This window comes from Cynoglossus semilaevis, chromosome 1, assembly GCF_000523025.1.
Source record: "Cynoglossus semilaevis isolate Cse_v1.0 chromosome 1, Cse_v1.0, whole genome shotgun sequence".
Taxonomy (NCBI): Eukaryota; Metazoa; Chordata; class Actinopteri; order Pleuronectiformes; family Cynoglossidae; genus Cynoglossus; species Cynoglossus semilaevis.
Genome location: NC_024307.1, coordinates 18,192,858 through 18,215,426, shown reverse-complemented (window position 1 = coordinate 18,215,426; position 22,569 = coordinate 18,192,858). Strand labels below are relative to the sequence as shown.

The window sequence follows — 22,569 nt, the reverse complement described above, 5'->3', positions numbered from 1 at the left end:
TTTGATCTATATGGTCCACATTGGGGTTCAACGACCAGAGTGAACCACATCCTACCTGAGAACTGGTACCTAATATATCTGTCCATCAGCAACTAGAATGGACCATATTCTGATGGACACTTCCATCGAGATAACAAAGCTAAAAAAATCTCAACCTGTTGAGATAACATAGAGCTGACTGAATCACCTTCAGTCACACACAACTTCTTCAGGATTCTCCAACAGAAAACCTGCATGACGGAGTGGCTACAAACAAAGTCTGTTTAAGGAACAGTTTCAGTATCTCACTATTCTGTTTTGGAGTCCTTTGTAGGGCACACTGGTCCAATGCCTACTAAGAACTGATTCTGGATCATAATCATATCTGAGTGATCTGATCCACTGATCCGTTTCCATGACAGTCAGTAACTCAATGAACCTCACAGACCTCGACTTCCGCTTAAAAAAAAAAGTTCCATCTATTAGGTTTGAACCTTTTTTCTGACTAACAAAGACAAAGTACCAGAATAAAAATAAACCGTGCATCTTTTGGTCTCATTCCTCAGCTGATATCCTTTTCTTGGTGTTTAAATCAAGCCGAGCCCTCTGGTGGCCTAACCTCGTTTGGCCTCATCCACTTCACCCTCTGGCTCAAAGGAAAAAAAAGAAAGAAGAGACATTGCTTTAAATAACGACTCCATGGATTCCTTTCACCAACAGGACAGATCTCTGCCTAACAACTCCTCCTCCTCCTCCTGCTGCCAGGAGGAGGATGGAGCTGTGAAGGTAGCGTTTCATTGCTGCCTGTTCTGTCACTGCGGCCAAGGCACTGTTGGATCAGAGAAAGCTGAGGTCTCAGCATCCATCAGTTTCTCCTCAGGATTTTTCTCTTTGATTTTCGTACAAAAACAAGATTTTTCTGCAATTAGCCTTTAGTAGCTTGTGCGAGGAAATATTTTTACATTTAAAATTTCTAATTCACAGTTACAAAAATATGATAAGCTTTGAGGTCATTTGACTTTGTTTTGCAGATATATAAAATAAACATTTTCATATTCTCTCATTTTTACCAGTTTGGTGAAAGGCTTAATTTGTTTAAATTTAAGTGATTTCATGCCTTGCGTGACATTTCACCATAGGGTGGAACGATATGTAAAAATGATCAAGTCAAAACAAATAGCACTTTGTGTTTTTGTTTTCCTTTTTTGCCTGTTTAGTTTATACATATATATAATTACTGTCATCTTTTAAGATTAGATAACTGTTAAAAAATGTAACAAATACATTTCTTTCTTGTTTACACTGTCTTCAAATAGTAACATAGTAACATTTTCCAATTTGTTTTTGATCAAGGTTTACACTGTCTTCAAATAGTAAAAAAAAGTCATTTCTAACATTTTCCAATTTGTTTTTGATCAAAATAAATAAATCCGCTCCAAATGAAATACATCTCTAACAGCTGACTTCACCAGATCCAGCAGTGCTGCAGTTTAAACTACTTTCTTTTTTCATATCGCCCCACCCCAGCTGATATTTACTCGTGCAGAATAGTAGAGATGAACTGGTTATATAAGTTAATATATCAATGACTATAAACTGTACAGTGTGCTCACCATAAATGAGAAGCGGGTTTGTGTGTCCCAGCTTTTTCAGTTTCACATGATAATTCTTTACTATCTTTCAGTTGTCTCATTATTATTATCATCTTTTATTGCAGGTTATTGAAAATTAGAGAAGGAAGTTTTCTATCCATCCTTCTGTGTGCAGTCTCATTAGAAAAAAAGTGCTTCTCATTTTGCTGTGAACACACCGCCAGTGATAACGGTTCTAAATATTAAAAGTGTCTAACATCGAACACTAACCCTGGACTCTTCTAGGACTGGTTTTGGTCAACCATCATTTCAGTAGCTCCCCTGCCTTACGTCAGCATGGCAGCAGTGTTACTGTCTGTCAGGGTGAAGCCTCTGCAGTATTGCATAAGGACAACTGTTGCTGAAAACAGAGTTTATCTCTGAATCCCTCAGCCAGGATCAGCCCTAATCAAGAGTAATCATTTCGTCAACAGAGGATTTGTGCTGCAGGTTATCCTGGCCGGTGAAGACACAGGTCGTTCATCTGTCAGCAGTCCGTTTTATCAGGATCATTTTTAGATTTATTTGTTCATGTGCAATGTTTGACTGCAGATGAGACTGAAAAACTAGAACTCAGCAGCAGCACACATAGTCTAGCTGCAGGACTCTTAAGTTTGTTTGGCCCAAAATGCCAGGAGAATTATGCCATACATATAGATATATATATGCCTATATATTTATATATGTGTATGTATATATGTATGTATGTATGACTATATGTAGTAACACAGATAGATATCTTGAAGAGAACAACTCACTGCAGAAACTCCCACCAAGTATGAAAAGGTTCATATGAAAACAATTTTTCGGTTATGGAAAATGATCACAGAACCGAAATTCCTAAAAGTTCTAGACTTCCTGGTGGCTCTATCTGACAGAAGTCTTCTTTGGAGCAGAGCACCTGGTTCACAAGTACAAGATCTTTTTTTTTAAGGGAGAAGTTAAAAACAGTGAGTTCTTCTCTCGTTAGCAGGTAGGTCTGAGCTCATGGTGATGATGGTGACGATTCAACAGTTCCATCTGTTAAGTACAGACTGTCCAGATGCCAAAACACAGTTCAGGCTGCTGTGGAAAGTGTCTACTTTAAATTGGTTTTCACAACACTAACATGCCTACAAGCTCACACTCTAGGGGGTTCCTGCTACTACAGTTGCTGGTACTGTAAAAGCAGCGGAGAAAGGAGATGTATTGGTGTTGGTCTTATGACCATCTCTGTGGTCAGACCAGGGTGGTAAACATTTAGAGCAAACATCTCCATGTCATTAATCTACTCTCCTGACTGACATCTAGCAAATGGAATGGCTTTGGATTATAATAGAATCTCGAAGGGAGGACAGACTGGGTCAGCAGTGTCAGGTTGAGGTCACTAACAGGTCAAGTTGGTTGCTGGAAATGTCATTCAAATGTTTCCTGCTCTGGTAACTTGTAACTCAAATAGTGATTAAACCTCAAATTCCCCACTGCTGCCTCAAAGACACATGAAATCTGTTAAAGTTCCAGACAGTACCAGGGTTCCTGCACACAAGTTTCACTCCTTATCAGTCATTTTAGCTAGAGTTCAATTTTTTGTCACAGTTTATAATTCTAAATGTACTGCTGTGAAACCTGTGTAGGAACCTTGAAAACAACGTTAGTACCACTCACGATCACAGAGCAAATATTCAGGTAACTCTGTTCATCAGATACTGAAGCACACATCATACCCATTAGTACATGTGCTACTTATCTTCACCCAAACCCTAACCTCAATGGACCTTATTCTGCCCCCATTTCTCCTTGACCATATGTATCATAGGTGTAATGTCTTTTTCACAGTTGCAAAAACAAAAAGAAATGTTTAACCAAAAGGTGTTTTCTCATGGAGGTCAAGCAGCACTGTAACAAACAGAGTTCCTTAAGGGCACTACTGAATCATTAGATTCACTTCAGGAGTCCTAAAATAAAGAGCTGGGGTGGTGTACAGCGATGTGATTAATGGCATCATCCATCAGTTGTGTGCAGCCAACAGGCTGTCCAATGTTTACGGCTCGATGGCCAAAAGCTCCCCCTCTGCTGCAGCACAGTGCACAGACAAACCAACAGGTGGGCTGTGGATTGGGTGACAACAGAGGAGGAGCGATTCTTGAGAAAGCCCACCGGGGAGCTCACCAGAATCACACGGCACTCCAAGCCTGTCCAGAAATAGAGGCTTTCATTTGCCAACTGTGATAAACAGAAAGGCAGAAGCTGGAGCAGCCGCAGGCTGGAAATTCCCTGATTGTGAAAGTGTCATGGTCACAATCACTGGGGTTTTAGCCAATGGTTAGCCCTGTGTTTCAGACTGTTCAGCAGTTTTATATGGAATTACTCAGAGTGACACTATTCATTTACTAGGTTTGATAAAAAAATCCCCAAAATAAAACAATGAACTCATTGATCAAGGGTTAGTGACTGCTCATTTAGCAGCACTATGTGCGTCAAATGACCATCATGTGACAAGGTCATGTGGCCCCTGGTGGATGATGTCATCTTCTCCCCCACATTAGGAGACAGAAAATTAACTGAACAGTATAATTATCTATTGACCATTCAGTGGTGTTTGGATGATGGACCGTCCTTCCCTCCCTCCCTCCCTCTCTGGTCAGTTACTTGAAGATGGTGGTGGAACACATGGTCTCCATCATGGACCAAACAGGTCTGGCTGCTCCTGCAGTTCCAGCTGACGATTAAAAAGCTCAATCTCTTTGTTGGCCTCAGTGATGTATTGCTTCACAAACTCCTCCATGTCTGAGGGAACAGTGATGTACGGGAAACAGATACATAGATGTGATCAGACTGTGAGTAGAACATCAGTTTTCCAAGTTACGAGTAAGTAGTTACTGCAAGATTGTCCTCATGAGACGAGGATTTATCCAGTTACAAGTGCTCAACCGAGGACTGGCATCCAGTCAGTCGTACGGCATGGGGAAGCCGCGAGCTCTGATGCCAAAGCAGCTGCAGAGTTTGTCATTAATTTTAGTGTTTAATACACAAACAAACAAACAATATATAATATATATATATATAAATTATTATTTTATATTATCAATATATTTCTCATATCTTTTTTATATATCTATAGTTTCTGATGTTCAGATGGGGTTAATTTAATTTATTAATAGTATATTTCTGGGGGGCTGGAATGAATTAATTGGTTTTTAGTTATTTTTAATGGAGAAATTGCAATCGAGATACAAGCGGATCGACATATGAGTGCTGTTGTGGAACAGATAAAACTACGTTCCACTGTATTTGTCAAGCCACTGACTAATAACAAGAATTAAACCTTTTAATATAAGACATATAATTGTGTTTTGGTAAAAATCACTATCACTATGAAGAGGATACGAGGATGAAAGCAGCTTTTTTCTCCAAAAATGTCCATGTACTGAAAGCCGTTGTAGAAGTAGCCTGGTGGCAATGGCTCCAAACAGCGTTTCATCTGAACAGAAGCACGTTTAAAAAACACATTAGTCACTGAAAAGATCCACAGAAATGACTTTTTGAAAGTGAATGTAACTTTTGCAGTACTTTTCATATTGACAGCAGTTCCAGCCTCTTTCAAGCCTCAAGTCTTTTCAGCCTCTGCACATGTTAAAATGGCTAGCTCCTCATGATCTACCTGACCAACCTACATTACATCACAAAAGATGAGAGCAGCTGCCTTCAGGGGTTTGAATCTAGACTCTGGCTGAGCCAATCAGTGTCTTGTCCCGAGGCAGGCCCAGGGAAAAACACTCTGCTGTGTCTGTGATCAGTGTGGAGCTGATCTCTGGGCTAACAGCTGAATCACGTCTTCCCTCTGGTCTGAACACTTCTCCTCACTACCACCACCGAGAAACACTGTGATTCTGCCTCTGGTATCAGATGAAATGACCATGAGACACTGGTGTTCGTCAGGGGGCTGTATAGAAATGACACCACACCTCTGGTCTATCACTCAGGTATTTCTGCAGGTTCAGATTGGCCTCAGTGAGTGCCGTTGATAATCAGAATCAGGACCAAATCAATCAGGACTAAACAGATAAATGGTAACTACATGATCCATCAAGCTGTTTATGTGCTGAGTTTTATTAATGTCTAAATTATTTACCACCTCTCCACGTGTCTTCAAACAGACGACTGAGAAAGGTCAGTCCGTTTTAATAAACAGTTCAAGATTTATATCCACATGGCTGCATCTCACTTTACACCAGTAAATTCACTGCTAGTGTAACAGTGTGTGCATCTAACATAAAACCAAGTGTGTGGAGGTGCTCATGTGCATTCTTGTAACATAATACACTCAGACAAAACAGCTGCTGGTTCGTCAGGCCAAGACATCTACTTAACACAATTCTAAAATGCTTTTAATGCAGTTCAGCAAATTCCACCATAACTAAGGAGTAAATCAATTTTATATGTCTAATAGTGCACACTTACATGGATTGCCTTGATTTCCTGTGGTGAGAGAGTGTTTTTGGTCTTCTTAGGTTTCTTCATCTCTCTCTGTAAAATCAGAAACAGCCCTAAGGTCACACCACAGCTTTCTCTTCTGACTTTTGACTGATTTGACTCATGATTAAATGTCTGTCAGAGTGGGTTTCAATCTCATGTGTACCTGCTTGGTGCACAGCCTGACCCAGTCCTTTAGGCTGTCTTCTGTCAGAGCCACGCCATCAAAAACCAGGAAGCAGTTGCTGAGTCTGTGGTCACCGCTCTGATCTGGGATGATGCTCAGGCTGCCGCTCACCGTGTTGAAGCCCACCTCCATCCTGCGCTCTGAGTCTGACAGGTTCCAGAATAAACGTTCACATAAAGTTCTCACCACGTGTGACACCTTCTACAGCAGCTCCATATGTTAACAGTATGCTGGTGGTGAGGTGTAAATGCCTGAGCATCCATATGGTCCACACTCCCACGCTCTCACAATGATTTAGAACTCACGTGAGCGACAAAACAAGATTTGAAACATGTCAAATATGATCTGAGCACGTGTCTGATGTTTTCTACAGTAAAACTATAAGAGTGAGTGAATTTAAAGTGATGATAACCTAAAGACAACAACAGCAACAAAAACAGGTGAATTTCTGTTTCTAGAATGATCTTTTCCACTAGTACCAGGAACTTGGTATGTAAACAAAAACTAAAAATTGTACGTGTGCTTCTATTACAAAGAACAAGAATTAAACTGAATGACTCATTTTTGGAGCTCCATAATTCTTGCAGTTGCAGACTTTTTAAACAGTAATTTTTAAATGACAAGTGGCCCCTGTTCTAAAAGAGGCACCCGATACTCCAGATGTCTGGGGACCATCAGGTAACAAAGGTCTGCCTGTTGAAACACCAACCAATCATTTAACAAATCAGTCAAGTAATTAATTATTATATCTTCTACTAGTCTCTTACTAACTATCCGGTTGGTTCCTGGTACAGTGAAACAGAGTTCAGGAAACCAAACAAGTGAACTTTGAACTCATAGCTACCACAGACAGCAGACTGACGATTAACAGCTTTCCTACCGTGACCAGCTTCGTTTCTGCCTTGAGGGCAGCTTTTTCTAAAATATTCCCAAAAGTAGGGAATTGAAATACAGTTCAAACACTTCAAAGAAATGTGTAACAGTTTTCTCTCAATAGGTAATTGTATGTTATTGAAGTCTCTGAAATACAAATGTTACAAAAATTAACATGAGCTTCTATGAAAATACGCAGATTACCAGAGAATCGGACTTTTCCCCAAATATTGTACATGTTTCCGTGGAAAGGGCTTGGTGCTAGTGATGACTTGATGGCTACAAAAAGAAAAAAAACATCATTGTACACAAATCGTATTAAAAATCAGTATTGATTTTATTTTATAAGTTTCTCTTTCCAGTTGAAAAACAACATCATGTTTTCCATTGCAAGGGTTTGTGTTAGTGCTTAAATTTTCATTAGTCATCCAATTCTTTTATACTTCTATAAGCCCCCTAAAAAAACTGTCTTACTAAATATTGTACATATTAGATAAAGTAAAATATGTAAAATAAGTCTTTACACATAAATTACTCAACATAAAGAAAGACTATTTTGTCAATGGTAATGAGTAAAGAACAATTTTTAAAACTTTTAAAACACATTTTATGCCAATCAGAACCTTTTAGAAGTCTTTAAGGAACCGCAGAATTAATCGAGTACTTCCACCGTTTCCAGTGAAACTGTTTGGCAAACACACATTCTTTCACAGCAATAGCTGAAAAATCACTTGAGACTTCAGTAATCTCCATAATTGGAGGGAAAGCAGCTTATATAATTACTGGCAAAATCTGCTGGATCATATCTGGAATCTCTATCATGTTGAGAACAAAAAAGAAAACCCTCCCTCACCTTTGCAGCGAGTCACAAACAGATCCCTCTCCAGTGGACGGTTAAAAGCCAGGTGATGCTGGTTGAGGACCAGAGACCCTGAACCAGAGAGAAAACGTCCTTTGCACCTGAAACACAGAAGACCATAACTCCATTAGACAAACAGTGTCAAAAATAAGTCGTGGACGAGCCAAGTGTTTGTGCTACATTTCTCTCTGGCTGAGATTTGTTTACTGCACCAACTGCTCAGAGGAAAGCAGCCAGTGAAAGGAGTTTGTTTAGTTATAACTGAGGAAGTGATGGACGACTTTGTCAGTGGAATCTTAACAAGTTAGTCTGGGATTACGAGTTAAGAAAGCTCTCAGAGTAGACGGGAATTGAGAGGTGGAAAAAAGGTGAATCAACAGACTCTATCAACAGATACCCAGAGTATAATCTGTGTGTTTGTGGATGTGGGGGGCAGAGGTTCATATTAGGCTGACCACTGAGGCATGAAGGCCCAAATGGACCAGATCCAAGGAGACCCCGTGTGTGTACATGGCAACTGCACGGCCAACAGCTTGTTACTGAGCAGCCAGCAAGCTGCTAGTGAAAGAACACAAGATTCCCTAAGGGGCTTTACGGCAATCAGTGGCCGATACCCTGTTGCTGCCACCGAGTGGCTGTTAAGCACCAGGGGGAAACAGAGAAGGCAGCTCTGAGGATTGAGGATCGCTGACTCAGGAATCAATGTCAAGCAGCGGCTGACGGAGGAAAAAAGGACATGCAGGGGTCGCAGGCAAAAAACATGAGGACATATATACACATACAGTGTAGACATATATGTGTATATACATATCAGTCAGATATGCATTGTCCAAGGATAGCTTGCTTGGGCACTCAATCGCTCACTCAATGTTCAGGACTATGCGCAGGGTTTTTGCCAGTAAACTGGAAATAGAAGTGACGTTGATTTGTTACGTGTGACGCCACATCGTGAGTGACTATAAAGCAGTGTTCCATGAGATTATAACAACAGGGGAAAACAGGACATATGCTGTCCCCTACGAGACAAAATCATTATGATAAAAAAAACCTGGATGTGCCAGCCAAAACAGGACAGTTGGCAAACCTAGCTGCACATGTGCTGGTCGCCATAGTGTTACCATCATCTCAGTATGTTACGTATCATGTGTTTCCCTTGGTCACCATGACAAAAAAAAGAAGAAAGTTCATTAGACATTTTAAAATTTCCTCAATATTATTATGCCAAACAAAGAAAACATAATGAGTGTTCACGAGTCCCAAAATCAGAGTTTGAGGCACGGGTCCAAGTCAAGTCTGAAGTCTCTGTGTGTGCCAGTACAACTCTATGACAATTTTCTTTCACACAGTTTTTACATATTTCTGGCAGGATGTGAATAATACCTTTTCATAATTTTCTCCACCTTCATCATTTGAACTAGTCACAAATAAAAACAGATGTGAAGCTCATAGATCAACCTGCTGTTATTTGGGTTTATGTTCTAGCAATATACATGAAAACAGGTTTTGTCATATTTGTGATAAATAAACTGATCCAAAATTTAACCAATGGACCTTAATCATACAGGGCTATATGCCGTATATGTATTAAGTATATATATTAAATATTGGAGCCACTTTTTTTTTTACTGACAACATCAGAACATCTTGACCCAGTCTACAATTATTAGGGAATGACACATGAGCGGATGAACAGGAAGGTATGTCTTCATAGAAGCAGAATCTTACCATCCAGGATAAAGGACATAACGTGCCCTAAGCATCTGTGGCTCACTGAAGTTGCTGGCGGACAATATCAGATTAACATCTTCACTCCTGACAAAGACAAGAACAGTTCAGGTTAGAATGAGTTTAAATGACCCACACTCCACCATTTATTATTCAAAATGTGTTTTTATTTATTTTTTTAATTTGATCTATTGATGTAAAATGTATTTTAAGAATGAGCCTTATTGCCAGTTTGTACATATACACACAACCAAATTTGACCTCCACAATTTTTGGTGCCTGCTCAACACATCACAGCAAGGGTGGGATTAGAGCCCAGACCCCACCCACACAAAGAGGACAGACCTTAATCCAAACAGGTCCGCTGTGAAGAATAGCTACTCAGACACAACTACATTTTACTATTCCTGCTTTCTGTTGTTTAAAAGTTCATCAAGTCCTGAGTGATCAGGAATTGTCCAAGCAGATCTGTTTATGTCCATGATCTACAGCTGTCTAATACAACACCTTATATTTAGCTTTACCTAAAGTGGATTAGTTCTTACAACGTGAAGTCAGTGTGTAATGTTAAATAGAAATATCTCGGTCCTAACACAGCTCCCTGAGCCACGTGTTCCATTACAGGTAAAGGAGTTGCAGCGGACTCCTACCTGGTGACAGCTCCTCTCTCTGCCTGTACAAAGGCAGCAGTGGGGTTGGCAGAGCGTACCAGCTGCTGAACATGCTGCATGAGAGGGTTCTTCAGCTCTGCTGCCAGGCCAGTGAACACCACTGTAGTCACAAGACCTGACAGACACACAACAGGGAACCGTGGGTGGGTGAAGAACATGGACTTCAGGAGAAAATGTTACAGTTATTTTGTTCCTAAAAGAATAGTGTCAGAGTAGCAGCCATTGCAGGAAAAAAAAATCATATTTCAGATGGCATGGTTTTTTTTTGTTCAACTTGAGTTCCTTTGTTTGAATAAGGTTTTAGAGAATGTGCCGCAATCCTGACAAAACAGAAATAATACACTGTAGCAGAAAGGAAATGTTAAAACTCAAACAGAACAGTTTTGATTAAGAGTGAGCTCTCATTACTTCATTTTTGTAATTATGTTTTGTAGGAGCAATTTTCATTGACCAACATGTTGTTGTAGTGGTTGAATGGTTAAATCTGCATCTCTGTAAATAAAACTCTCACCTTGGCTGCACTGTTCCAACATCTTGGGGAAAGTAAACCTAAAATGAGATGGAAAATCAAAAACAGGCCACATGAAAATTAAAATGTAACGATCACTCACAGGAAAAAAAGGGGGAAATAAAGTGGTTTCTGCTTCTACACAGTCAGACTGTTTGCAGTCTGTTTGGTTAAAACGTTTAAATTTTCTTTAGCACTTTCATTGCAGAAACTGGTAAAAAGGACAGTACCAGGTACTCTGTGTCCTCCACTGCAGGGATGAGGAACAACAAAGGTTCCTCTGAACTGTTCCTCAGATTCTAAAAACAGTGACTTCTAATTTCAGTTAATTATTTACTGAAATTAAAACTTTGATTCTCCAGCTTCCCACAGCTCACCAAGTGAATCCAAAAGAATACATTTCAATCTCCCATTCTATTCTTCATTATCATAACTAACAACAACTTTATTAATGACTAATGGCTGTCTGCCAAAGACTTACAGCCATAAACAGTCTAATATTATGTTCTGGTCCTGGCCTAATGAGACTGACATTATTTATGGGTTGTTTTTCAGAGAAGACGTCCCGACTGTAACTGGCACCTTACTAAGGTAAAAGCTTTCTGTAATCTAATTTATTCCAAACATAATTTATCCCGAGGTTTTAAATCCATCAGTGCTACACTGCGCGGGTCAAGTTTTCTTTCTCCTTCAGACGTATGATGGTACTTTCCCTGCAGCTGAGAGGATGGTGGAATGGCTGCAGGAGGAAGATGACGAAGAGGAGGAGGAGGAGCCTTTTATAAGACATTCATCTTTCTTGTCCTGATATAATAAAGTGTCTGCATCTATAAAAAAGAATGGATGTGGGCTGACTGATGAGGAAGACCCTGACGTCTGAGGATTACAGGGTTGCGTGGGGGGGAGTCACATCTGAGCTGATTTTACCATAACACCCAATTAGTGCTAGACGGGTCAGTGAAGATCCCTGCAGAGGAAGAGTCAGAGATCAGCTACAGTTGACCAATTAAAATGAACTATTACTGCACATTTTCTCCAGCTCACAAACAGCCTCGTGATTTGTTATCAAAAACAAACGTGCAGGGAAAACATATGAGAGACCTCCTGCTTTAATATTTATACAGGCATGCTACATAATCATTTTATTTATTAAATATGATAAATGAGAGGTACCGCAGTGTTTAAAGGCACTCTCAAATTTATTTCACATTCCTTCTGCCAACCGGGCCTTCTGCAATAAGTTTTTCTTATCTTCTTGCTGAAATTGGAACTAATACAAAATCACATGTTCGCAGCCCGAGCTCTGCAAAAAAAAAAAAAAAATAGAAACCTTAGGAATTTAAATTCTGATTTTGTTGTGGAAGAATGCCTTTGAAACTTACACTGTCAGCCATGGACACTGGGCTTTGAAACAACTTACACTGTCAGCCATGGACACTGGTGAACCAACCTCTAAACAAAATGCTCTTCAGCAAAAATGTTTTTCTCCAAACGTTCCTTTTCTTATCAGATTCCTTACACTGAGGAGGTTTCCTCTGTGTTTATGAATCTGCATATTCTCAAAATGTGAGATCACACAGAGTAGCAAACACCAACTGCCTGCTTCTTATCTGTCGGAGTGAACTTGTTTCATAACTAGATAACTTCACATTTATAATATTTGTATATTTATATTCATACATGTTTAATTTTTTTTTACCAGAATAACAGGCTGTTTGCATGTCCCTCTCATGAATTCAGGCGATGGTGGTACTATCAGTGTAACAAAGGTGAACTTCTGAGGGGGAATGGTATTTCTGTTCAATTAGAGCGGTTGATGACAGACAAGGTCGGATGTTGATAAAGTGCAGAAGCTGTAGATGTTTCCAGGACGAGGTTACATGAGATTTTCCAGCTATTAAAACTCAAGGCTGCTCTCTTTCACGGTGAGGATCAGCTACATATTCAATCGGACTCTGTCTTTGTTACAGGCTTTAGAGGCAGCTTACTGAGATTCTCAGCTCGCTGCCACAGAGCGGCTGAACTGCTCCTCACAGCCACTATCACATACCACTGCAGTTAACAGGCTGTTTTCCAGTGCTGCAGCAGTGATATAAACAAACTTAATAAATATAATCAGCAGGGACTGAAGGGAAAGTGTCCTTCAAACATCTAATTCTCATAACAGGGACAAAGAAAAAAACCCAGTAAAGCTTGTGAGGTTAGGTAAAAACAGCTGAAGACAGATAATCAAAATTAAAACTACATCATTTTAATAAAATTGCTTCTAAATAGCATCAAAACCTAAGAATAATTCAGAACATTGCACCAGTAGCAGCATAGAGCAGTAGATTGCAAAAAAGTGCAGATGTCAAGAAAAATGTCACCTGTGCTCCAAGCAAGAAGCCAGTGGCTCCACACAGGCAGTGACAGCACCAATGGTGAAACCTGCTCGGATAACTGGGTCAGGATGGAGGAGCAAAGCCTTGACGATATCCAGAACATCGGTGTATCTGAAGAAGAAGGAACTTTTTGAGTTCTCTCAGAAAGCACAGATGCAAGAATGTAAATTTCTGTGGTATGATGAAAAAAAAATGTTGAAGTTCAACTCTGCTCTTCTGGGAAACTTCTGAGCAGCACTAGCAGCTGCTCAGCAGGTGGTCTTACCCAGGTGAGAGCACCAACAGACGGGGTTTCCCTCCTGGGCCTCTCTGGCTCTGCAGGAGGCTGGATAAATACCGCTGGAGGTGAGAGGCTGAGAAGCTGTCAGGTTTGTACACCACCCACCTACAGATCACATGAAGATGGGTACCAATGAAGTATTTCTTATGGTGCTTTTATTCTACAACTAGTACAGGAAGTGTGTCATCAGTTGAATTCACTCCTACCGTCCATGATCCTTGTTCAGCTGGACCAGGAAGTCGCAGAGTCTCTCTTTGTGGCTGCCCGGCAGTCCAGTGATGACGGTGACGATGACCTGTGGTCCACACATTCAGAAGCCACTTTATCAGTACAGTCCATTGTATATACTCAACTTCACTTCAACGTCACTTTTCCAAGAGCATGATCCAGAAGTGCTGACCTTCTCTCCCTGTCCACCCACTGTGTTCTTCATCTCTGCAGAAGGGAACAGTGCTCCCAGGTGCTCACTTAGAATGGGCTCCTGACTGATGCTGCTCAGGGCAAAGTGCTGCAGAAACCTGGGAAAGAGCAGTGAAGTGCACAACACCTGAGTGATAATCATCATGCTTCATTCCACAGGACCATTTACATTGGTTGTGGGGGTGCAGTAGAAATTAAAATCATACTTTATCTCTGGTGGAGCAGAGCCATCAGAAATTTGACTGCTGCTGTGCAGAAGCTCAGGATGTGATGTTAATTTTGGAACCTAACAGTTGGGTGTCTAATTATACCTTTGGCAGATTTAGGATTGAATTAGAAGGACTAAGAAGCTGTCAGGGGGTGCTGAGATACTCTTACACACTGTTCTCATTGTTTAAGCTTCACTGATTAGAAACAAACTGTTTATTTTGGGCTAAATCTCAAAACTAAATTAACAGAGATCATTTTTCCTCCCAGCAGGAAAGAGCTTTCGAGTGTCAGGAGTGATGAAAACAGCGTATCAAGAGAGAGTGGCCTGGATACTATTTTAGGAACACATACTCATGATTAAGCAATACCCATGGTGGCATCAGGTTTTATTAACACTATCTCCTCACATCTCCACTATGTGTGTACTAACATGTCCTGTTCTGGCAGCTGGGAGTAGGAAGACTTCAGGTGTCCTCTACGTTTGGCCACTGGAGGCTCCTGGCTGTGGTGCAGCTTCTGTAGCCTGGTGTACCTGCAAGAAATACGTTGACTACATTCAGCAACATCTAGTTGTTAATGAAAAATAACAACGTAGACAGATGGACAGAGGGAAATGACAGATGCTGGGGTGTTTTGTTGGAAACAAAAAAAAAGAAAAGATTCAGTAGTTTGAAGAAACAAGTTTGAGATGGTTAAAATGTGAGAAGCCAGAAAAGAATCATGAATACATTGAAGGAGATGGATGATGAGAAGGTTGGTGAAACAATAGTTGAAAAGGCAGAAGGAGTACAGGGAGGAGGAATAATAAAAAAGAGAAAAAAATAAGAAGGAGGTGGAAAAAAAAGACAAAGTTTTACTCACATGCCTTGCTGGATCCCAGTCATCTTCTCTTGGTCCAGCAGCTGCAGGATGAGTCCAGATTCTTCCGACTTTTGCCAAACTGACAAAACCTGGGCCAAGAGGCAACATTTCATTCGAATAAAGATAAAGATGTGATGTTCACGAGTATTTATGAAAGTCAGATCATTTCAGAATTTACTCATCATTAAAAAACCATAAAAACAAGGCCCAGATCTTAATCCAAAAACATCCCTGATGAAACACTTTGACTTGATCATGTTAAGCAACATGTTTTTTTATTTACTGTATTGCAACAATACACACACACACACACACACACACGAGTGACAGAAATAGGATGTATTTAAAGCTTTAATATCTAGTTTATGGTTAGCATTAACATATTGCTGAGTTCTCAAAACATGCAGTAACTCTGAAGGTTCTGACCTTGGTGTAGAAGCTCCTGTGACCTTTGGACCTTGGCTGAAGGGCAAAGACCAGGCACTGGTCTGAGCTGTGGAGAGGAAATGGGAGGTGGGGCAGAAAAGTGCTGTGGTACTCCACAAAGAGTGAGGCCACAGAGCAGGAGTCCTGGTCACAGACAAGGACACAGGCGATATTCAACAAATGGTTGTTATTTGTCAGTACAAATAATAGGTTAGTTGTACATTAAGGTTTTTTGCATGTATATTTTAGATCTTCAGCTGTACTTTGGACTTATATTTAGCTAATAATTATTCATATTTCAGGCTCCATTTATTACTGACTAAAATGGCTCAAATATCTTTCTGGTTATCAAAACTATATTGGTTAATGTTTACAATCGTTATCATTGTCAAAGTTAAAGTCAATAACTTGAGTGCTCTGAAAAAAAACAAAACACAGAAGACAAAGAAACACACCGGGTCATAGAGCTTGATGTTCTTAATGTGATCCTTTGAGAGAGTGATGCTTCCGTGTTGAGAATGAAGAAACATGAGTCCCTCAGAGAAGAACATTATCTTCCCTAGAAAAACAAGAGAAATACATTCTTGAAACAATTCAGACTCCCCAGAGCGATATCAAGTGATGTGACTGTGTTACCTTCTTCAGGAGTTGACAGCTGACTTCTGGAGAACACATAGGCTACATCTGCTCCAGTCAGGGCCGATCCCAAACAGCAGTCTTCCTCGTTCTGTTTAGAACCAATGCTCAAGGTCATTGTTGTATTTTAAAGATGTACAACAGACATGTCACATATAACATATATACAGATCCAGTTCATCCTGGGACTTGTACCTTGATGACATGCTGAGCTCGCTCTGACTGCTTCACATCAGACTCCATCTTAAAATGATGCAGAAACACATTTAGCATCAGCATCAGTCAGTACTGCATATTTTATGTATCACACACACAGTATGTTCAGCTATCAACATACCATCCAGCAGGCATAGCGGGGCACAGAGGTGGTCAGGATAGTGTAGCAGCTGTCTGAGGACACAGTGCCATCTGCAGGACAAAAAAAACATATTATTATGACAGGCAGCATCAACCACAGGATGACAGACAGCAATAATGTGATCCTATGGGTCAGAACATCGTTCTTCAATCCACAGTAATATACAACATTTGTTCTGATGCAACACTAAAACCTTACTAACTGTGTGGAACCATTCACTGGTCCATTTTATGTCAACTTTCATTTGTTCCATTTTATTTAACCTTTTTGTTGAATGTTGATACTTGACTCCAAGAAGGACTCAGAGAAGACAACAGAGCCCAGATGCTCAGAGTCTGTCTGCAGTTTAGGGATGTCCACAATAGTCATGGATGCCTGAATAAAACAGTTGGTCAGAAAAACAAAATCTTAAAAATCTTATGCTTTATATTTGAAATGATAAAAGATAAGAAGAAATACTGTTCTAACACTTAACTGTTTTAACTGCATAACGACTTTCTTCATCCGTTAAAGGAATAATCCTATAAAAATAAAAATGTCAGCTTTTGTGGTCATTAAGAGTCAGGTAACAATCAAACAGTCTCCAGCTGCTGCTGCTGCTGTAAAGGCCTGAAGGACACTTTCATTTAATAATACTTACAAAATACTGTAAATGACACAAACACAAACATACCTGCCCTGCTTGTTAACAGCCTGGATGTGGAATTTACATTTGGACCTTAAGAGGAGAAAACAACCGTAGTCAGAGAGATTTAAACAGTACGTCTCATTTCCTGATTGACTAAAAGTTTCCTACAGTTAAAATCCATCAGTACCTGAGAACACTGCGATACTGACTTAAATTCATGGCGTCCAAAGCCATGAAGAAGGTGTTCTCAGCCACATCCTTAGCCTGTAAGAACAAATGTTCATTAAAAACTGACTCCAAACTGAGAGACAATGAAAAAGGATGAAATTAAGAGTCTGTGTTTCTGACCTTAGGAACACTGGACGTGCAGGAGTAGCATTCTATTCCAGAAAGAACTGACTGGATAGAAGCTGAATAAACCTGGGACAAGAGTCTGAGGACAAGAAAAATCAGTTGCTTTGATTGAAACATTATTCTTCACAAACATTATCAACTAAATCTAAATATGAACCACGTACAATGCCTCAGTCCTTCTCTGCTCTGTCTTTTGATTTCCTGTGAAAGAAAAAAAAGGGAAAGTACTTTCCAAACATCTTTCTGGTAAAATTCAACATTTTTGAAACATTCAAGCTTCATAGTCTCAAATATATGTAAGGTAAAACAGTTAAAACACATTAGACTGAAGACCTTTCAGTGAAGCCAGGATAGAGTTCTCACCAAGGTAAGGAGAATGGGTGGTTCCAAAGAAATACGTTCTAGAGCAGGACAGAGGTCCTTTAGGAGCCACACACTGAAGAATCTAAGAGGAAAACATCAGGATACTCTGTTTGACTTTATGCATCATGAAGTCAGGCTCATGTTCCAGTCACACACCATTGAGCACACAGATCAATGGTCACATAATTCCTGGAAGGGTAGGTTTAATGATAAACTTTGCTAATGTGGTACTGTATATGACCCTACATTTCACCCAGTGCCTGGGTGGATTAACTGGGTGGTGCAGGTTGAACACAAATATCAACCTACCATTTGCGTGGCTGCAGATCCATGACATCCTGTGTTTCTGACCTGATGACTCTCTGATGGAAAGCTGAAGGAATAGTTCTCCAAATCTTCTGATGAGGAATGTTTTCCAAACAGCACAAACGGCTGCAGATTTTTACTGAAAAAGGAAGCAAGGAGGAAGGAAGTGAAGTCCCTGTTAAATTTCAACAATGGATGAGCAATATGGTCAACATAAAAAAGATACTGATACCTTTTATCTGTAATGTTGCTGGAGATCAGTCCATGACAGTAATATGTACGGAAAGCCTGTAAGTGTATAAAAGAAACAAAGAAATTACAGAAACCTTTTAAAACGCTGTTTGGCCTGAATTAGTCGTATACATTAAGTTGTCGTGGAACCATGTGTGTTAGAACTGACCTCTCCTGCCTGAGCTTCAGATAGTTCCAGGATAGAAAGGTGACTCTCCAGGTCCATGCTGGAGAAAAAGTGACTCCATTGTTTTTCAAAACTTATCAGGTCCTGGAATACAAGACCATCAAAGTTTGATCATTAAAGAAGGTTAGAAGAAATAAAATAAAAACCTCTGCCCAAACAGTAAAGTCCAAATACTTGAGTTACAAATATTAATAAAACGTTTTTAATGCTAACGTATATCAAACCAACCAAACTACAACGTTACCTCAGCCAACAGACTGTCCAGAGACACTGGGTCCAGTCTATTGTAAATCTGCCACAGTTTTTCACTAATGTCCATCAACTGAAAGATTAAAGATCATTTTTAATATAAAAAACACACAATTACAAACACAAAACTACAAGTAACATCTTAATCAAACTAAATTGTATTCCCATTTAAAACTGACCTTGTATTTTAGTGTAAAGAAGCTTCCTCCACCAATGCCTTCCAGGGCAAAGGCCTGGATCAGAGGCCATTTCTCCACCATGAACATGTCAAATTTTTGGATATGTCCTGAAAAAAATAGGAAAGCGAGTCCAGACCAGCTAACAAGTCAGATACAATCACAATACATATAGTGTTAATTTGTTTGTACCTTGGGCACTGTAAGGAACGCCAATGTTGTAACAGTCCTGCACCATTGACACAAAACTGGAGATTTTAAATTCCTCTGCTGCTTCTTCATCTTCATACTGTGCGTGGATGAAGGAAAATAGAAAATAATATTATCCTAAAAAAGGAGCTGTCATCAGGAAAAATTATTTTATATAAAACAATGAACTGCTACAATGGGACTTTTGAAAAAGCCCTTCTAGATCAAACTTAGACAGTAGAGGAGAAGGAGGAGGTCCTGCTCACCTCTGCTTCTGTCATGCAGTACAGATGCAGGTTCCTCCAATGTGAGACATAGGGCAGCAGGTAAGTGTAGTTGAGTGGGTTGCAGTACAGATGAACACAGTCAGCCTTGATCAGCAGGATAACATCTGTAAAATCATAAAATAAAAACGTTCTGAAAGTCATAGTAGAGGGAAAGATTAAAGCCAAAATCTCAGGAATAGCACAGTAAATTACCGTCCAGCATTTCTTCAGGGAATTCATCAAGACTGTGTTCCAGAGTCACAGGATTCTGTCCATACAGTCCATAGAACAGGTACTTGGCCAGTTCCGTGCAGCCGACATTGTATCTGCTCTCAATGCCTGAAAAAGAAAAGCATATTTTTTTATGCAACTCCTTTTCGTTCATGTTTGGTGGGAACAACGTCTCCATTGGTTTTGAGGGTAGACATACCAAGAGAGCAGAGGATGCCATCAGGAGTTGTAGCTCCAGGTTCACAGAGCAGAGACTGGACCTGACGGAGACGACAGCAGCTGAAAAACACAGGGAAACTTACATTACAACTTCATACACTTAAGATACGCATTTTTGCTGAAAGGAAAACTAATAAATTTAAAACTTTGCTGCAACATTAATTATACAGTGGTACATTTTTACTTATTTTTTAAAAAGGCAAGAATATTTTGCTTGTTCTTGTGGAGCTGTTTTGCAGTGTTAAGACCTCAGACGAACTTGTTAAATACTGATTTTCAATGATAAAGGCTTTATTGGCAAGATGATGTTGTTTTTTTGTAAACACTACACATCATTCTCTGTGCAGTGTCAGCTAGAGTGAAGGCATGGGAAAAACCTTTACTCTGAAGCTGACCTTAACAAAACGTCTAAATGAGAAAGATGAATCACAATGAAGAAGGAAACAGCCAACAAACAGAAACTTTTTATAAATAACACTCGAGGTTTTTTTTTAAAAAAAAAAAGCTTATTGAATTCAGTAAAGTGAAAACTTCCATATGTATGTTCGACTTATTCTTTATGACATAGTTTTTATGCTTTTGTTCAGGCCATTTTTTAATCGCCATATATTAAATATGTAACGATAAATACGAGCTGGAGACCTCAGGTGTGCAGTGTGCACTTTTTATTTTTAATATTGTTGTGACCCGTGTAACAATCGTTGCTATGACATTGTCTAAACCATTCATATACTCAGGCCTAATGTCAATCTATTGTTAAATAAAATAAACTTGTATTCGTACATTAGCTCTGGTTTTATCAAGATCCCGGCGTCGCGTTATATTTACTCGGCCAAAGTACATCAACTTTAATTAGTCTGCAAAATAATTACGTTATAGCTAATATTACACTGCCAGTTATAACCGTTTGTTGTTACATATGAAAGGGTAATTAGAATTTCTGACATGAAAATCTGAAATTCAATTAATTAAAAAGTCATCTTTTAACGCTCACATTTGATTTTCAGGAATAAAACTATCGTTCAGCTAACGCTAACATTAGTTATGGCCACGTATATCTACTACCTTATTATTATTTTAGAGTTATTACTGTTCACTGGCCCTTATCTTTATAGAATCAATGTCAATGTGTCTCGTCGGGTAATTAGAACACTGTTGTTGTAGCATTGCAAAATAAACGGCTGCAGCCGTTGATGCTAATGTTAGCTTGTTAGCTTGGGTAAACAGTTTGATTTTACCTGACGGCCGGATTCACTCCTGACACTTTTCCGTTTACTGTCCTTATACCGGACATTTTCACGACTGTTGTGGTTCTTAATTACGACAGCTGAGTGAATGTTTCTTTCAACGTTTTGAGTCAGAAGTGACTAAATCATCTTCGCCTCCATCACCCTGGAGAAACATCTACACACACAACAACAGCACAGCAACGGACCAAACCATTACAGCCAAACAGGGGTGGGATGGTGTTCTGGTTAGACTCCAGGCCAGTCATAACAGTAAAACCGAGTGTTTGTGAATTTATTCAGACTTCTATAATTCTCATTTTTCGTAGAAAAATGTGAATGAACATAATCAAACAGATATAAAAACTTTACGTTCTTAAATTCTCCAGATATAACCCCGAGCTGCTTGTATTCTGGTCCGTACTGACAGCAGCAGCAGCCACAGCTGTAGCAGTGATGGTGCAATCCCTCAGTAATCGTTCACTGTGGGGAGAAATTCTACATCAGCTCGAACTGTGGAAGTGAGCTGCTTTTTTTGAAGATTCTGGTCGAGTACACAATTATTCCAGTTTAATTGAATAGTTGTTTGTCGTGAGCCAACCCTGTAACATTGTTAATTATTGTATCAGCCACATTATACAAATGTTATTATTATTATTATTATTATTATTATTATTATTATTATTATTATTATTATTATTATTATTATATAAACCGAAGCAAGTGGAAGGTGACTGGACCGTCTTGTTTTCTTAAAGAGGTTTCACCTAGTTATTCCAGTATACCACTAGAGGGAGTTAAGTGTACCATAGTTAAAAAAATTGAAACTTAGGTCAGGTCACAGCTCAACTCGTTTAGTTTATATGTAAAGTTTAAGATAATATAGTTTATGATAATATAAGTTAAATTATTTTGTTTTATATATTCTCAGGTAAATCAATGAGAGAGAGAAAACTACAAACAAACGCATTTCTGAGTGCCATCAGTGTTTCTTTATTAAGAATGGTGAAAAAGAGTTTATTTTATACAATATTTTTCTGGTGCAGTTGTTTTTATACAGTTTGTGATAATATGAGTCTGAATCTGAATCAGATTTTTTTTTCAAACCACTACTTAAAGCAGTAAAGAAAATGCAAAATGAAAGTGGAGAGATGTTTAGAGATGAAATGAGAAAGAGGGAAACTTTATTTAAGTGCTCTGTGGTGCTGCAGTGGGCTGTGAACCAATGATGCTGTCGATCCACTCAGTGTAGCGGGAGACGATGGTGTAAATTCCGGGTTTCTTTAACTGCCCACACTTCTTCCCACCATTGGAAGTGACACCGACTACAACTCCCTGGTAGAGTAGAGGACCTCCAGAATCACCCTGAGGCACAAGACGTTCTCCGTGAATGAAAGCAGTGTATGGAGTGTGAATAAGCCCAGAGGCAGGGGGGAGGAGGGGTGGTTATACCCTCCTCCCCCTGGGTTTTTTTAAACACAAACACC

At 39.5% G+C, this 22,569-nt stretch overlaps 2 protein-coding genes across 2 annotated transcripts in view; both read right to left on the bottom strand.

Moving 5' to 3' along the window:
- Positions 1–1,457: 1,457 nt before the first annotated feature.
- On the bottom strand, positions 1,458–21,521 carry dnaaf9 (dynein axonemal assembly factor 9). The gene is made up of 37 exons (XM_008316208.3): positions 21,095–21,521; positions 19,837–19,916; positions 19,620–19,745; positions 19,407–19,531; positions 19,144–19,240; positions 18,955–19,061; positions 18,771–18,848; positions 18,509–18,610; positions 18,341–18,396; positions 18,112–18,247; positions 17,803–17,884; positions 17,604–17,640; positions 17,434–17,518; positions 17,273–17,349; positions 17,131–17,175; positions 16,933–16,978; positions 16,721–16,832; positions 16,437–16,507; positions 16,295–16,342; positions 16,100–16,190; positions 15,919–16,022; positions 15,464–15,607; positions 15,038–15,126; positions 14,607–14,708; positions 13,947–14,064; positions 13,753–13,841; positions 13,532–13,651; positions 13,252–13,377; positions 10,889–10,926; positions 10,357–10,492; positions 9,707–9,793; positions 7,976–8,082; positions 7,327–7,401; positions 6,229–6,395; positions 6,051–6,116; positions 4,977–5,070; positions 1,458–4,376 (listed from the first exon to the last, which is right to left on the bottom strand). Exons 1-37 carry the CDS (start codon positions 21,148–21,150, stop codon positions 4,270–4,272), a joined length of 3,426 nt encoding a protein of 1,141 aa, XP_008314430.1. The 5' UTR covers positions 21,151–21,521; the 3' UTR covers positions 1,458–4,269.
- Positions 21,522–22,051: 530 nt separating this feature from the next.
- The window catches only part of cfd (complement factor D (adipsin)), a 2,901-nt gene continuing 2,383 nt past the window's right edge, over positions 22,052–22,569 (bottom strand). Inside the window, exon 5 of the mRNA XM_008316228.3 lies at positions 22,052–22,447. Within this exon, the coding sequence (XP_008314450.1) occupies positions 22,271–22,447 (177 nt within the window). The 3' untranslated portion in view covers positions 22,052–22,270. The remainder of the gene's footprint in view (positions 22,448–22,569) is intronic.

Bases quoted from the DNA above. Each gene is read 5' to 3' on its own strand.
- dnaaf9 (XM_008316208.3), bottom strand. From the start codon at position 21,150: ATGTCCGGTATAAGGACAGTAAACGGAAAAGTGTCAGGAGTGAATCCG. The intron at 10,927-13,251 runs GTGACATTTTTC...ATCTCATTTTAG, and splicing joins GCTTCTTGCTTGGAGCACAG to GTTTACTTTCCCCAAGATGT. The intron at 8,083-9,706 runs GTAAGATTCTGC...TCTGTGTTTCAG, and splicing joins TATGTCCTTTATCCTGGATG to GTGCAAAGGACGTTTTCTCT.